Source organism: Diaporthe batatas (genome assembly GCF_019321695.1).
Source record: "Diaporthe batatas strain CRI 302-4 chromosome Unknown Contig00004, whole genome shotgun sequence".
Taxonomy (NCBI): domain Eukaryota; kingdom Fungi; phylum Ascomycota; class Sordariomycetes; order Diaporthales; family Diaporthaceae; genus Diaporthe; species Diaporthe batatas.
The window spans coordinates 786794-801424 of record NW_025408551.1 but is presented as its reverse complement, the minus strand read 5'-3'; the positions used below and the strand labels follow the sequence as shown (position 1 = coordinate 801424).

Sequence of the window (14631 nt, the reverse complement as noted above, 5' to 3'; positions counted from 1 at the left end):
TTAATATTCTTAATATTCTTAATATTTTTAATATTTATATATTAATTTAATTTATTATAATTTAATTTAATTACTTACTAATTTATTATAATTTAATAATTAATTTATTATAATTTAATAATTAATTTAAATATATTTTTATTTATATATCTCTTTAAATTATTTATTATTACTAATAAATATAATTATATTAATCTCTCTCTCTTATTTACTTTAATAAATATAATAATTAACCTACTACTAGTAGTAAGTTAGGTATTATTTAATATAATGTTAATGTTGTGGATTCCTTCATGTTGTAAAGCGAGAGACCTCGCTTATCGGCAATGCTTGTGTGGTTATATGTAGATTAGAGTGATTCTTGTAGAGGTGGTCGAGTCCACGGGTATCGACAGATGAGTATGAGTAAGAGAGGTATTGGTATTGTTGTAGTAGTAGTAGTAGTAGTAGTAGTAGATTTCTGCAACAAGCAGGCGGGCCACACCTCCGGAACAGGCAAGACTGTAGCTATGTACAAGTACGATATGGCGCGCACGCGGGAATGAATATCACAGTACCTCTCTCTCTACCTTCAGACCTGGCCGGACAAAGAAAAAGCCTCGCAATATGCGACAGTGTAATTAGCACCAATAGCCCACCCACCAAACTGCGTTACAGCAGCAAAATAACGCCGCGCCGACCAAAGCTGGACCTGCTCTCAGTGAGGGAGCGAAAGTCACTATGCACAGATGATACCTCGGCGGGGGACGCCTGATCATTGGGCTGTAGATGGGGTTGTATCCAAAACGCCATGCGTATCTCGTGCGTTCCTGGAGGCGATTACCCTCAAAACCACCAGCAGGAACAGTGGCAGGTATACAGCGACCCAAACCCCGTGACTAGTAAATGTAAGGGATGATCCTCCAGCGGACAGTCCTCTTGTACTTCTCCCAGTCCTCACCATACTTGCGGTGGCACTTCTCGTCGTCGCGCAGATCACGGTGGACGAGCAGGACGGCAAAGTAGATGACGTAGAAGTAGGTGAAGATGGTGCCCCAGCCCCTGGCGGCGCCCTGGATGACCTCCCTGCCGTCGATCATCTTGAAGGAGCCCTCGGCATTGGTGCCAGCCGACAGGATCAGGTAGCCGGCCATACCCGTGGGCAGGCAGTAAGGCCAGGCCTGCAGCCAGTCGCCAAAGTAGTTGATGTGACGGGCAACGCCCCACCAGCCGGACGTGATGAGCCGGGATCCGGTCTTGGTCTCGATATAGCTGAGGTGGGCGACGCTGGGGTCGTTGGGGTTCGTGCGGAAGGTGTTCTTCTGGGAGTTTGCGAGGCGGAAAATGGAGAAGCCTGCGATCAGCATGGCGAAGACGGCAGAGAGCCACACGGGCCCCAGGGTCACGGGGTAGACTGAGAGGTACTTGGTCTGCAGGCTGTAGAAGAAGGGCACCCAGACGAGATCGCCAAAGGCAAGCATGCAGCCGAAGCCGTCGGTGGTGATATCCATGGTGGTGAGGATGGCAGGCTCCATGAAGACGCCATCAAGAACGTACAGCGCCTGCACGACAGTGATGAAGACAATGCTATCAGTGACGAAGCCATAGGTACGGTATTGCTTGGCGACGAAGGCGCAGTTGAAGAGGATATAACCGAGCATGCCGGGGCGCAGCTCCATGAACTCCTTGATGTCGATCTCGCCGATCAAGGGCAGAGTGACGCGGGGGTTCAGCTCGCGGCCAATGAACCAGTCGTACATGATGTTCCCGGAGTGACCACCGGCAGCAAGCTCACGGAGGTCCTTGTTGCCGGCCTTGACGGAGAAGGAGCGGACGTAGACGAAAGTGGCGAGGGCGTAGGAGATGAGGATGTTGGCGGTGAGGAGCTGGACGTAGTTGTCGGTCATGAAAGTCCAGACTGGGAAGTAGGCGCCCTGCTTGAGGGTGCCGGCGAGGCAGGCGACGAGGGTGAAGATGATGGAGCTGAAGCTGTTCATGCGGTACTTGAGCTTCCCGCCGCTGCTCAGCTCGACGCCCTCGGCCTCGGCGGCTGGCAAGACACGGTACAGCACGGCGTTGAAGAGGTAGTATGCCAGTGTCCAGCCGGTAACCTCCCAGCTGGCCAGGCCCCAGACGCCATTGGCGGGCCAGCCGACATCGCGTTTCAGCTCTTGGAGGTCGATCTTCTTCCAGTTGGTCAACAGAGGGGGCGCAGGGCAGCCGGACACGTCGTTGCAGGCGAAGGTGAAGAGGTAGAGCAGGATGGGGAGACCGAAGGAGACAACGGCGGCTCCGGGACTGTGGCACAGAACAATGTCAGTCGAGTCGGGGCTTGGGTGGATCTGGGACTTGTCCACAGGCAGGCAGGCACATACGGTCCAAAGAACTCATAGCCATGTTCCTGGCTCGAGGCCTTGGATTTCGGGGGCATTGCGACAGCGACTCGATTGACCACGCAGGTTGTTGTGTTTTTGCAGTACAACGACGCGACGCGGCAGCCAGCAGCAGCGGGGCACAAGCAGCCGAGGAATTGGTTGAGGGTCAAGGACGAGGAGTTGGTGGTGAGGGCAGCCGGATGCAACAGCTGCCGTTTGGTCCGATGTTGAGAGGGTACTGGTCTGGGGGCGGGAGGAGCCTGAAGCTCTTTGTAGTCGAGGTCAAATCAGAGCCAGCAACAATGTCAATGATGCAAACGAGACTTTTCACCAAGCTCCCTGCCAGATCAGGTTAGCGACGGACGGCCGTGGGTGGGGCCGCCCGGGCGTTAGATCACCCCTGCCTTTCGCAGGTCGGTATTCGGTACAGAGTCAAGGCCGTGGGAAACGATAATTAGGATCCAGATGAGATGTGTGTTGATGTCTGGCATCAAGGTTCGATATTTGAAAGCCAGAAATTTCCCTTATTTTCAGAACTTGGTTTAGAAGCAAGGGAAAGGAAGGCCTGATGATGCACAGAGCAGGCTCGAAGGCAGCCAACACTACCAACATGTACACAGTACCGATGCAGCAAGACATGTGCGAGGCTGTCCTACGTTACGGATGCTGGCTGCAACGACGGCATCGAATCTCCGTTACGAGGCCGTTTTGCCCACCGCCCAGCAACAACAAACGCTTGCTGTGTTGAGATAGAGGGGAAAAGCATAGTAGAGTACAGTACAGTAGAGAAGCCACCTCTCTCGTGCATCCCAGGGAAATGAATATGCCTGCCTAGGTAGGTACTTAAGTAAGAACACCGGACCGAGGGGGCAAATCCAAATATAAGCGCCATAGTACCTGCATTATCTCAGGCAGGGCAGGGTGTGCCTGCCTAGGTGGTTTGGCGGGTGGGCTGGCCTACCGTGCGATGGAGGATCAGCCGTTGCTAATTCGGGCTACCGTCCTCCGTCCCGTACTGTGACTGACTGGCGACGGATTGGCAGACTGGCAGGCTGGCAGGCAGACTGCCCTGTCATCCCTCGGCCCCCTCGTCAGTCAAAATGCGACAGCTGTCCCCTGTCCCCTGCTCATCCCAATCCAACATATTCAATGTTTCGGCTGACGACCTGGCTCCACGCATCGATGCAAGCATTCCTTTGACCAAACCTTCGACGACCAGCCCGAGCACCCTCGACTGGGCCGACCCATCACTCGCCACCTCTCGTTCTTTCAGCCTCCTCCTGCCAGCGCCCACACGAATCGCCTCCTCCCGCGTTGCGTTGTGTCCACTCTTTTCCAACCCCGTCTACTCCGTAATAGCGGCCAGCCACCAGCACGGGGCCGTTCGACGATCCCCTACTCCGTGCTCCACACTCGGCCGGACATCGAAGCGCAGATCCAGATTCGAGCCAGAGCCCTGCACGTCTCCTCTCCAACACATCGCTCAATAATGCTCCCCCGATCACGCCTGCTGCTCCTCGGAGCGGCTCTCTTCGGAGCCTCCTTCGCCGCCGACGAAAAGACCACGACCACAACAGCCTGCACGGCGACGGCAACCGGCGGCAAGGCTTACTTCGACCTGCGCCCGGATATCGCAGTCGCTCCAAAGGACGGCAAGCACAAGCGCTCCAAGTCAGAGGACTACACAGCCAGGGGCTACGACTATGGCTACAACTTCACACTGAACATATGCGAGGCTGTCATAGACAAGCCAGAAAAGGTCGTGGGCATCGAAGAGGCCCTCTGGAAGAACGTCAGCGCATACTATGAGGGCAAGGATGGGAAGACATACTCCCTAGGGTAAGCCTGGCCTCGTCGGACGGAAGCAAGCGGTTTGCCCGTGGTTGCTAACCCATACGATACAGACAGCAGTCATCCGTCCTGACCCCGAGAGGAAGCCAGCTGGTCCTGCAGTACTCTGGTGGCTCACCGTGCGGCTCATCATCAAAGAAAAGAGGTGTCCAACCGAGCGAAGCATCAGACGTTCTGCCATCGCCCGACAGGCCCGACAGGGGTTCAAGCAACAGCGCCTACTCCAGCTCCTTGGACACCGTGACAATCGGGGACGACAACACCGTGTTGATCGAGAAGGCCGAGGAGGTCAGGCGGAAATCCGCAACCATCTCGTTCCGCTGCGACCGCGAGAGCGTCAGCCCCACCGCCACCGTCTCCTTCGTCGGCGCGGACCCAGACGAATGCAACTACATGTTCGTGGTGCGCAGCCAACACGCATGCGCCGGCGTCCAGCCCTCCAAGCCCGGGAGCGTCGGGCCCGGCGGGGTCTTTGCCCTCATCTTCCTGATTGCTATCGCCGTGTACTTTGCCGGCGGTGTCTTCTACCAGAGGACGGTGGCCAACGCCCGGGGCTGGAAGCAGCTGCCCAACTACAGCCTCTGGGCGGGCATCTGGAGCTTCATCTCGGTGAGCAATCATCCGACCAGTCTTGTACGGAAGCGGAGAAGCTCAAGCAGCTAATCAATGTTGCGCGCGTAGGATACCTTTATCATTCTAACCTCGTCGTGTGCCCGTTTCATGCCGAGCCGGAGGGGCTACTCTTCTCTTTCAATATCACCAAATGGGCGCGGGATGGGCCGGAGCAGAGAAGACGAGGACCGGCTGATCGGCCAGTTGGATGAGGAGTGGGATGACTGAAGGAGCAGACCCACGGCAAGAAGTCGACTTGGGCGGCCGTTGGATTTCGATAGACAAAATGCACGACATTGTTGTTCGGCCTAGGCATTATTACTACGGACCGTGGGAATCTGGCGTTCACAGGGTAGACGGCGCAGGGCTATTGGTATTTACATGCCCAGGCTGAATTCAAAATATAGGTACGGAATTCCTCGCATCTGGGCCTCACGATATTTAGAAGACCTTGAACTCCACCAGGCGGACCTGCTTGCCATCTTGCGGCACAAACACCAGCCGTACATTATTAGTCGTGGCAGCATCCCACTCGACGTTTGTGATGCCATTGGCCAGGGGCTCGTCGGCCTTGGTGGTCGTCACATCCGACCAACTGCCGCTGCCGTCCTCCACCTGAACGACGTAGCTCGCCGGGACAGCGTACGAGCCCGTGACGCTCGCAAAGGTCCCGTCCACATAGGTGTACGTCCCGGGCTCGTCGCCCTCATAGAAGGCGATCTCGGCGCGGCTGATCTCAGTGCTGGCACCAAAGTCGACCGCGAACCACTGTGAGCTCTCGCCGTCGCCGACGGCAGAGTTATACCCGTTGACAATCTCGGTCCAGAACCAGACCCGCCCGTCGATGGCATCATGGATCTGCTGCGCGTCGGCGCCCTCGACCGAGCTGCTGCCCCTGGGGTATTCGCTGTCGCTCTGCAGCTGGATGGACTTTGCTAGCGGCCTGTCGATGGCCGGCGCCGCGACGGCGGCGACGGGTGTGACGAGGCGGGCCAGTGTCGGCGAGGATGCCACCTCGGCGCCGTCGACCTCGATTACCAGCCCCGCGCGGCCGAAGTGCGACCCGTCCGCGTCCCACTGCACGCTGACCTGGTGCCCGTGGTACGGCACGTTGTCGACCCGGAACCACGAGATGCTGCCGTCGACCAGCGGGTTCACCTCGAGCGAGGCGTCCGCACGGGGCCGGATGCCCACCAGCCCGGAGAGGATCAGGTCCACGTACCCGGAGTGGAAGTAGTGCGGGCTGCGGGCGAGGCCGACGAGCGCGGACCCGTTGTTGGGGTAGTAGTCCTCCTCGAGGTTCAGCACGCCGGCGCTGTCGAAATGCAGCTGCGTGTACTGCCTGAGGAGGCCGACGTAGTCGCCGTTGGTGATGACGGACTGGCTGTAGTGGTCCAGCAGGTTGGACATGGCGCTCAGGGCCTGGGTGGTCTGGAAGGGCCAGACGGGGCCGTTCCACTGGCACTCCCTGAGCCCCGAGACGCCGTCATAGCGGTACTGCCGCATGTAGTACTCATAGCTGGGCTCGGCCGTACGGAGTCCCGCCTCGCCGCGCAGCTCGTCCGTGTCGAGCGCGTGCTTCCAGGCCGCGCTGTACTCCACCCCGGCACTGGACGCCGGCACAAAGTCGAAGGCCCATGGGACCAGTCCCACGAGCTCCCGGCCGCGGATGAAGTCCCAGTACTTGACGTATTGGTTGCCAACCTTGAACCGGTCGATGAAGTGCTCAAAGGTGCTGTTCCACATCGAACTCGTGAAGTTGCCCTGCAGCCAGTCCGCCCGGGTCGAGTACAGCTGCTCCGTGGCCGAGTCGCCTGTCAGGGCCGCGATGCCCGCGATCGCCTTGGCATTGGCATACATGTAGCTGTTTATGCTGGGGCGGAAGCTCTCCCCGCCGGTGAACCCGTCCCGGCCGCCGGTGGCGTCGATGCTGGACATCGTGTACTCGGTCGCGTCGGCCAGGGGCTCGATCCAGTACAGCCCCTTGCTGGCGTCGAAATGGTCGTACCACTGCTCGTAGATGGTCTTCATGGCGTCCAGGTGCTGCGAGATGGCGCCCAGGTCGCCGTCAACGAGGAACACGCGCCACGAGGAATCGGCAATGGCCTCGCTGAAGTGCCTGTCGTTGCCATATGTCGAGGTCTCCGGGTGGAGCTTGTACATAAAGTCGACATAGTCGTGGGCAAAGCGCCTGTCGCGCAGCCACCGGCCCTCGCCCATATGGAAGCCCGTCGCATCGTTGAGTGAGGCGAATGGGAAGAGCTCCCACGACACGTCGTCCATGAACTCGGTTGAGATGTAGCCATTTGCGCCCAGGTCCCGCTGGTGGGCCCGGAAAATGTTCCAGCGGTAGTAGTACACATTATTAAGCTGGGTGTCGCTGGATTGGAAGAGGGGAATCCTTGGGATGTACCATGCTGCGTCGTTCCCAAAGTAGCTTGTGCATATCTCGGTGGCGTTCAGTGGGGCTGACTGGGCGAGGACATGAGCATGGAGCAAGGCAAGCCAAGAAAGGACGCGACGACTGGATAACGGAGCCATGATGGCTATTGACGAGGTTGAACTCACGTTGCTGAGTGAGTTGCGAGGATCCTACCTAGATATCCTGAGATCGGGACCGTGGGCAGAACATCGTCTCTCCCTTTATACATAAATGCTTGTCCCGTCGCGTGCGGGACTGCGGCAAACACGAACGCATAAATTAACATCCTTCCCCATCCTGACTTGCCTGATCACCAGGCCCGAAGAGAATCATTGACACCGGCGTGGTCGTGAACATGGGAGCCCACTAGAGTCGCATGCGGCTATGGGCAGATCATCGATTCATAGCAAATGATGGTTTCACCGTTCCAAGGTTGCAGCCCTGAAGGGCTTAGGCGGCTTAGTGCCGGGAGACACACCCCATGGGGAGAAGCAAGATCTGGGGAATTCAGCCTTATTGGTGCGCATCCCGGGGTAGAATACGACGTCCAAGGAACACTCGCGTCATGGGAAAAAGTTGCCCGGACTGAGCTTTCACGAACGATTTGTGGCTGCAGATTCCCTAGACAACTTGAATAACCTTCACGACACATGCTATGCCTCCGAGTCCCGCTACGTGAAGCACTATATTTTGTTCAAACCGCCCCAATAGTATTCTGTCCTGGACCCGAGGTGCAAGCATGAGCCTGGCCATCTTGTTAAGGAGAATCGATTTGGTGGCTTCCCTCCCCTCAGGGATTCTTCTAGGTCTTAATAATTATAAGAACGGATATTCACAGGGTAAAAAACGGATAGTATAGGGTAATATATATCCCTAATATACTAACGTTAATTTATACCACCAATCCACTATAGTTAATATAAATACACAATCATTCTTTATATATTTATCACTCTAAACTTATAATTCTCTTTATTTTTTATTTCCCTTATTATTACTTTAACCTTATAATTAACTACTTTCCTTATTATTACTCTAACCTTATAATTAACTATTACTTTTTTTATTATTTAAAATACTTAGATACTAACTTAAAGACTTTAATCTTCTTTTAAATCTTTTTTTTATTACTAATAAAGTTCTTAATATTTAAATTAATCTTTAAAAACTAGTTAATAATTCTTTAAGTTTTTATATAAAGCTTCTTAGTTATTAATTTAATAATAAAAGGTATTGTTATTAATAAGGCTATTTCTATAAACTATTATTTTTATAACTAATAATTTATTTATTTTATAAGCTTTATAATTAACTATTAATTCTATTAAATAATTTTTATTAGTTCTTTTATTATAAATATTCTTTTAATTTAAAAATTAAAAAGTCTTATTATTTTATTTAAATATTAAATTAATTTATTATATAAAACTATTATAACCTTTATTTTATTATTTATTTTATTATTTAAATTATTTATTATTAAAACTATTTTTTATTTATTATAACTCTATTATAAATTATAAGGATTTTATTTTTATTTATATTAAATATAGTTTTATTATAATAATCTTTTAAAGTAAAAACTTTTAAAAGAGAGTTTCTAATTAAGAAATTATAGTTTAATTAATAAAACTTATAAATATTCTTTTAATAAAAAATTTTAACTTCTTTATAATTAATAATTTAATTTATATAAAGTAAGTTATATTAAATATAAATAAAATAAATATAATTTATAGGTAAGTAATTATTTTATAAGATTTACTTTTAAATATTTATATTATAAAAGTTCTTATTATTAAAAAAGTTTAAGGGTTACTTATAAAACTTAAAATAAAAGTTTATTAAGCTACTTTTATTTATTAAATTTTTTAATAATAATATCTTTTAATAGGTTTTTAAATATAAAATATAAGAATAATTTTTAATTATTTTATTAATAATTTTAATTAAATAAAATATATTTTTATTTTATAATTAAAATAAACGTTAAATCTATAATATATAACTTTTATTAATAAAATTATATATAAATTAAAATTAAAATTTTATAAATTTTATATATAGTTTATTTAATAATAATCTTCTTTTTTATTAATATATTAAATTTAAAAATAATTAATAATTATTATTTAATTTAAAAACTTTTTTAAAAATATTATTAAGTTATATTATAAATCTTATAATTAATTAAATATTTTATAAACTTAAAAAGTTAAATAAAGTTTAATAAATATAGAAATATTCTTTAAATTAAGGACTTTTATAGATATTATAGCTTTATTTTTTTAATATATTAAATAAAATTAAAGTTAAATCCTCTTCTTTATTAACCTTTTATCTTCTTTCTCCTTATCTTCTTTCTTTTATTAGTTTTTACTATTACCTATAATTTCTTTTACTTCTTCTTAATATTTAAAGTAATATTTATATTAATATAAAAATATATAGTTAATAATATATTTAAGGAATTTATATTTAAAAGTATTAATAAAATAGTATTATAATTAGTTATATAGATTATTAGATTATTAATTTAATAATAATAAAAGGTTATAAACTTATTTAAAATTATTAAAAGTTAAGTTTTTTACTATTAATAATATTTTAAAATAAAGGTAAGTTTTTCTTAATATAAGTTATATAAGTATTTTAAAAGTATAATATTTTTATTATTAGTTATATATATATAATTTATTAATAAATATTATATAAAGTAATTTTTAAATTTATATTAATTAATTTTTATATATTAGAAAATATTTATAATATTATTATTATTATTAGTTATTTAATAATATTAATATCCCTTTTTTAAATAAATTTAGTATAACTTAAATTAAAGTATAAATATTTACTTTTCTTTCCTTTAATCTATTAACTAATTTTTATTATATTAAACCTTAATTATATATTTAAATATTAGTATTAAAATATTTATTTAAACTTTTTTAATTTTATTATTAAAAAATCTCTAATAATATAACTAAGAAAATCCTACTAAACTTCCATTAGCTTTACCTAACTATACTAAGCACCACTAACTTTTTAAAAACTATAAAACTAATAATCTATATAATTAACCTAAAAAACCTATTTATTAACAGTCCTTTTTATATAATAAATAAATATTAATTAATTATAACCTACTTTAATTATAAAAAAAAATTACTTATTATAATATTAAAATATTAATTATTATAATAATATTATAAATATATATAACTAAAGTTAAAGTTTTTTTTATTATTATATAACTAATTTACTTTATAACTTTATTTAAATTAATTTTAAAATCTTTATAAATATTATATTTATTATAAAAAAGTTTTAAATAATTAAAAGGTGATATATACTAGAATTAAATTAGGCTAACTTTAGGTTAATTTAGGGCCTAATTTTAGTGTATAGGGCTCCACTATACTTAAAAGGAGTACTTCCCTACTTATTTAACTAATATTTAATCTCTTAGAATTCATTCTTTTTCTATATATTATAAGTACCTATTAAATAATAGTTATAATATAGTAATAATAATTACTTTTTAATAATAGTTTTTATATTAATTATTTATAGTATGTATACCTTATTTTAAAGTTAGTACCCTCCTTTACTAAAGGCCTTACTACCCCACTAGCTGGCGCTACCTACTAACCAACCCCCTTCTCACTAACTAACCCCTTTAAATTAAGTCACTATAGTTATTATAATTAATAAGAATAATTCTAACCTATCCTTATCAACTAATTAGATTAATATATTTTATAGGGCTATCTATAACTTCCTTTATAAAGCTACTTATAGTTAAAATTAGGGATAAGAAAATAGTTAAAAAAAAAAAGAAATATAGTAATACTTAGAATTAAATTAAAAGCTTTTAAATTAAATAGAAAGAATCTAACTATTATACTACTATAGATAGTAGGCTTTATATATTAATAGATATTTAATATATATTAGAATTAAATTAGGCTAACTTTAAGTTAATTTAAAGCCTAGTTTTAGCGTATAAGGCTCTACTATATTTAAAAAGAGTATTTCCCTATCTATTTAACTAATATTTAGTCTTTAAAAATTTATTCCTTTTTTTATATATTATAAATATCTATTAAATAATAGTTATAATATAATAATAATAATTACTTTTTAGTAATAGTCTTTATATTAATTATCTATAATATATATATCTTATTTTAAAGTTAGTACCTTTTTTTATTAAAGGCCTTGCCTCCCTATTAGTTGGTGCCGTCTGCCAACCCCCTTTTCGCTAACTGGCCCCTTTGGATTGGGTTATTACGATTACTATAATTAATAAGAGTGATTCTAACCTATTCTTATTAATTAATTAGAATGATATATTTTATAGGGTTACCTATAGCTCCCTTTATAGGGTTATTTGCGGCTAAAATTAGGGATAAGAAAATAGTTGAATAAAAAAAAAGAAATTTAGTAATATCTAGGATTAAACTAGAAACTTTTAAATTAAATAGGAAGAATCTAACTGCTATATTGTTATAGATAGTAGGCTTTATTTATTAGTGGGTATTTAATGTATATTAGAATTGAATTGGGTTAACTTTAGGTTGATTTAGGGCCTAGTTTTAGTATATAGGGCTCTGCTATATTTAAAAGGAGTACTTCCCTATCTATTTAGCTAGTATTTAGTCTCCTAGAATTCATTCTTTTTCTATATACTGTAAGTGCTTATTAAAAGGTTAGAAAAATATTAAAAGTTAATTATTTATAATAGTAATATTAGTATTTTAATTATAATAGTCTACTTACTATTATATTATAAAATAAGTATAATTAAAGATTAATATTATTACTATAATATTAAAAAATTTAATTATAATTACTAATTATATATTTTTAATAATAAATTAATTAATTAAAATAAGTTATTAATTAATATTATTAATTATAAGTAGTTAATAAGGGGGTGTTATTAAGTAGGTAAAGGAGTGTTGGTAAGGTCTATAGGTGATAGTAATAAAAATATTGATAGGGTAGTGTAGGTGGTCGGGTAAGGTTAAATAGAGCGCTCTAATTAGCTGGCGGTACTTGCCCTGTACTATCCGTTTTTTGCCCTGTGAATATCCGTTCTCATAATTATTCTCACGGTTATTAATGCGCGTCTCTCAAAGAAGCCGCGAACGGCCAAGCCAGTCTTTAGTTTCCTCATCTGCTTGCATAGCCCGACTAGGCCTCTTTCGATTTCTAGCATGCAGCGTGATATGAAAGCGATTATGCTCAAGCTCGCTGCAATAATTCTTAATTGGAGAGAGCCCCGAGGATCGTCAGGCCTTACACAGCACATGAGCACCACAGCTTCTCTCAACGTGGAATGAGGATTGACACCGGCTTGAGAATGGGAATCCGCCAGTCCAAAGAAGACTCACATGATCGCAGAAATTCAAATCGCGACCTTCCTGTTACTTCAGCCTAGGTATCTGGAAGAGTGGCCTTCCTGTTACTTCAGCCTAGGTATCTGGAAGAGTGGTTTATCAGGTATCTGACATCTGGAGTACCTAGGTAGCAGCAAATTTTCGCATCTTCACCTAACGCAAACGCTCTGCTTTTCGAAATTTATCACGGGATATTCGAGAGAATGATGTTGCCACTCAAAATTCATTGAGCTCAGCCACACCAAGACAAGTCCCAAACAGGCCTTCTCATTATGATGGACTCGGAGACCGCATATGCATGAATCATTAGCCCCACATGATATTGAACTATTAATAGTGGTGTTGACAATACAATCGCTGAAAAAAGTCAACTACTTGTAAGAGAATGCCCAGCATGCCGCCCTGTCAAACTGCGGCGTGTACTCCTCAGCAACAGCGCCTTTCTCAGCGGCCGCAAGTGCCGCACGATCCGCTGCCCAGTTCATATCGCGCGAAACCAAGAAGAAAGATATCTCGCAGGCTTTGTCCGCATACGACCCCATTACCGCGGACAATTTCTCCCACAAATCCCGGTCCGGCCTCGGTCTCCCGTCGGCCGTCTTCCACTTCTCTTTGCCAGCCCAATTGCGCAGCCATCCTGTTGCGCCGTAAGAGAGCATCTCGTTGTCGACGATAAGCACAACACGCTCCCAGCCCTCCGCCCACCATGGCCGGAATTCCAGAGCCCCGATGATGGCCCGTAGCTCAGCACGGATGCTGGTGGCCGGGTACACTTTACCATCCGGGCCACGCTTCTCGAGTGGGAACGAGACGGTGCATGTGCTGCCTGCACCGTAGACAAACCCACACCCGCCCTTTGCGTTGGGCCTCCCGGCGTCAGGACACTCGCCGTCTGCGAAGATGCACATAGTCTTGATGCCACAGACCTGGGGAGCAAAGCGCCGCCGGATGCAATAGCGCCAGCGGTAGAGACCATTGACTGAGGTGTTGATAGGGAATGATTTGAAAAAGTCTTTGGGGGGTGCCGCTATGGCTCGTGTCGGTGACAGGGCCGAGCCGGCCGACGACCACGGGTGGAAGTGAGTGCCCGTCCAGATTCCACATTCTCCGCCGCCCATTCTCGTGCGGGTGCGCTTCACAGCCTCAGTTGCGGGCACGGGCTGGACAAGTATGATACAGGAGAGATCCGTCCCCTTGTCCGGATGGATCATGAAGGTTTTCGGCAGGTTCTTGAGGCCATCGGCGAGTGCGAAGCTCCCGTCGAGGTCCAGGACCTTGCGGGGCTGCTCCTCGGCGTCTCCCAGGGTCTCGTCGTCGCCATGGTCCAGGAGGAGCTGGGTAGGCACGTTGATGCGCTTCGTGCTGACACTCATTTTCACAGACTCAAACAGATGAGTTGAGAGGGACACTCTTCGCAACAACGCAGAAACTAGGCACGGGATTCCTTCTTTCCCAGCGGGGTCGGACAAGCATATATTGACGCCTAATCGCGATCAAGGTTATGGGCATGGAGGTCTGTTTCAAATCAGCCACCGGCCTTGGTCACCAATGCTACCTCCATCCACAACTCTGCCATTCAATTTCCCACCCTACACTTCAAAGGATGTGCCACACGTCCCTCGCGCTGTATCCCTGCCCCAGGCCAGTCAAGTCCCTCGGCCGTAGCAGTGTAGGAACCCCAAAAGTGAATTCGGCAGTGTGGCTTAACGGGTAATCCCCCGAGGAGTTAGTTGCAACGCCATCTGTGTGAATGTAACATAACCTCCATGTATCGCAGTCCACTTATTCTCCACTTCGTAGGGCAACAAAAGAAAGAGCCAAACGCCTTCTTTGAGAGGCACGCCTAAGATGGACTCTCCCATTGGGCAGGCCATCCTGGCTAGATGTCAGCTTGGGCCCCTGTCTGTGCAAAATCTAATATATTGGAGCCTAGTGCACGTGAAATACGACATCTAACGTCCCACGGAGTTGCATCGATCTCAAC

The 14631-nt window shown here is 44.5% G+C and overlaps 3 protein-coding genes across 3 annotated transcripts; 1 reads left to right on the top strand and 2 right to left on the bottom strand.

Moving 5' to 3' along the window:
* Positions 1-402: 402 nt before the first annotated feature.
* Positions 403-2887, bottom strand: KVR01_004804 (delta(14)-sterol reductase). The gene is made up of 2 exons (XM_044787783.1): positions 2355-2887; positions 403-2277 (listed from the first exon to the last, which is right to left on the bottom strand). Exons 1-2 carry the CDS (start codon positions 2408-2410, stop codon positions 879-881), a joined length of 1455 nt encoding a protein of 484 aa, XP_044646968.1. The 5' UTR covers positions 2411-2887; the 3' UTR covers positions 403-878.
* Positions 2888-3305: 418 nt separating this feature from the next.
* KVR01_004756 (uncharacterized protein) lies at positions 3306-6533 on the top strand. Its single transcript, XM_044786574.1, has 3 exons — positions 3306-4193; positions 4259-4814; positions 4887-6533. The coding sequence occupies exons 1-3, from the start codon at positions 3844-3846 to the stop codon at positions 5043-5045; spliced, it is 1065 nt and encodes a 354-aa protein (XP_044646920.1). The 5' UTR covers positions 3306-3843; the 3' UTR covers positions 5046-6533.
* Positions 5259-7471, bottom strand: KVR01_004798 (uncharacterized protein; the record flags this gene model as incomplete). Its single annotated transcript, XM_044783880.1, has 1 exon — positions 5259-7471. The coding sequence occupies exon 1, from the start codon at positions 7356-7358 to the stop codon at positions 5259-5261; it is 2100 nt and encodes a 699-aa protein (XP_044646962.1). The 5' UTR covers positions 7359-7471.
* Positions 7472-14631: the final 7160 nt, after the last annotated feature.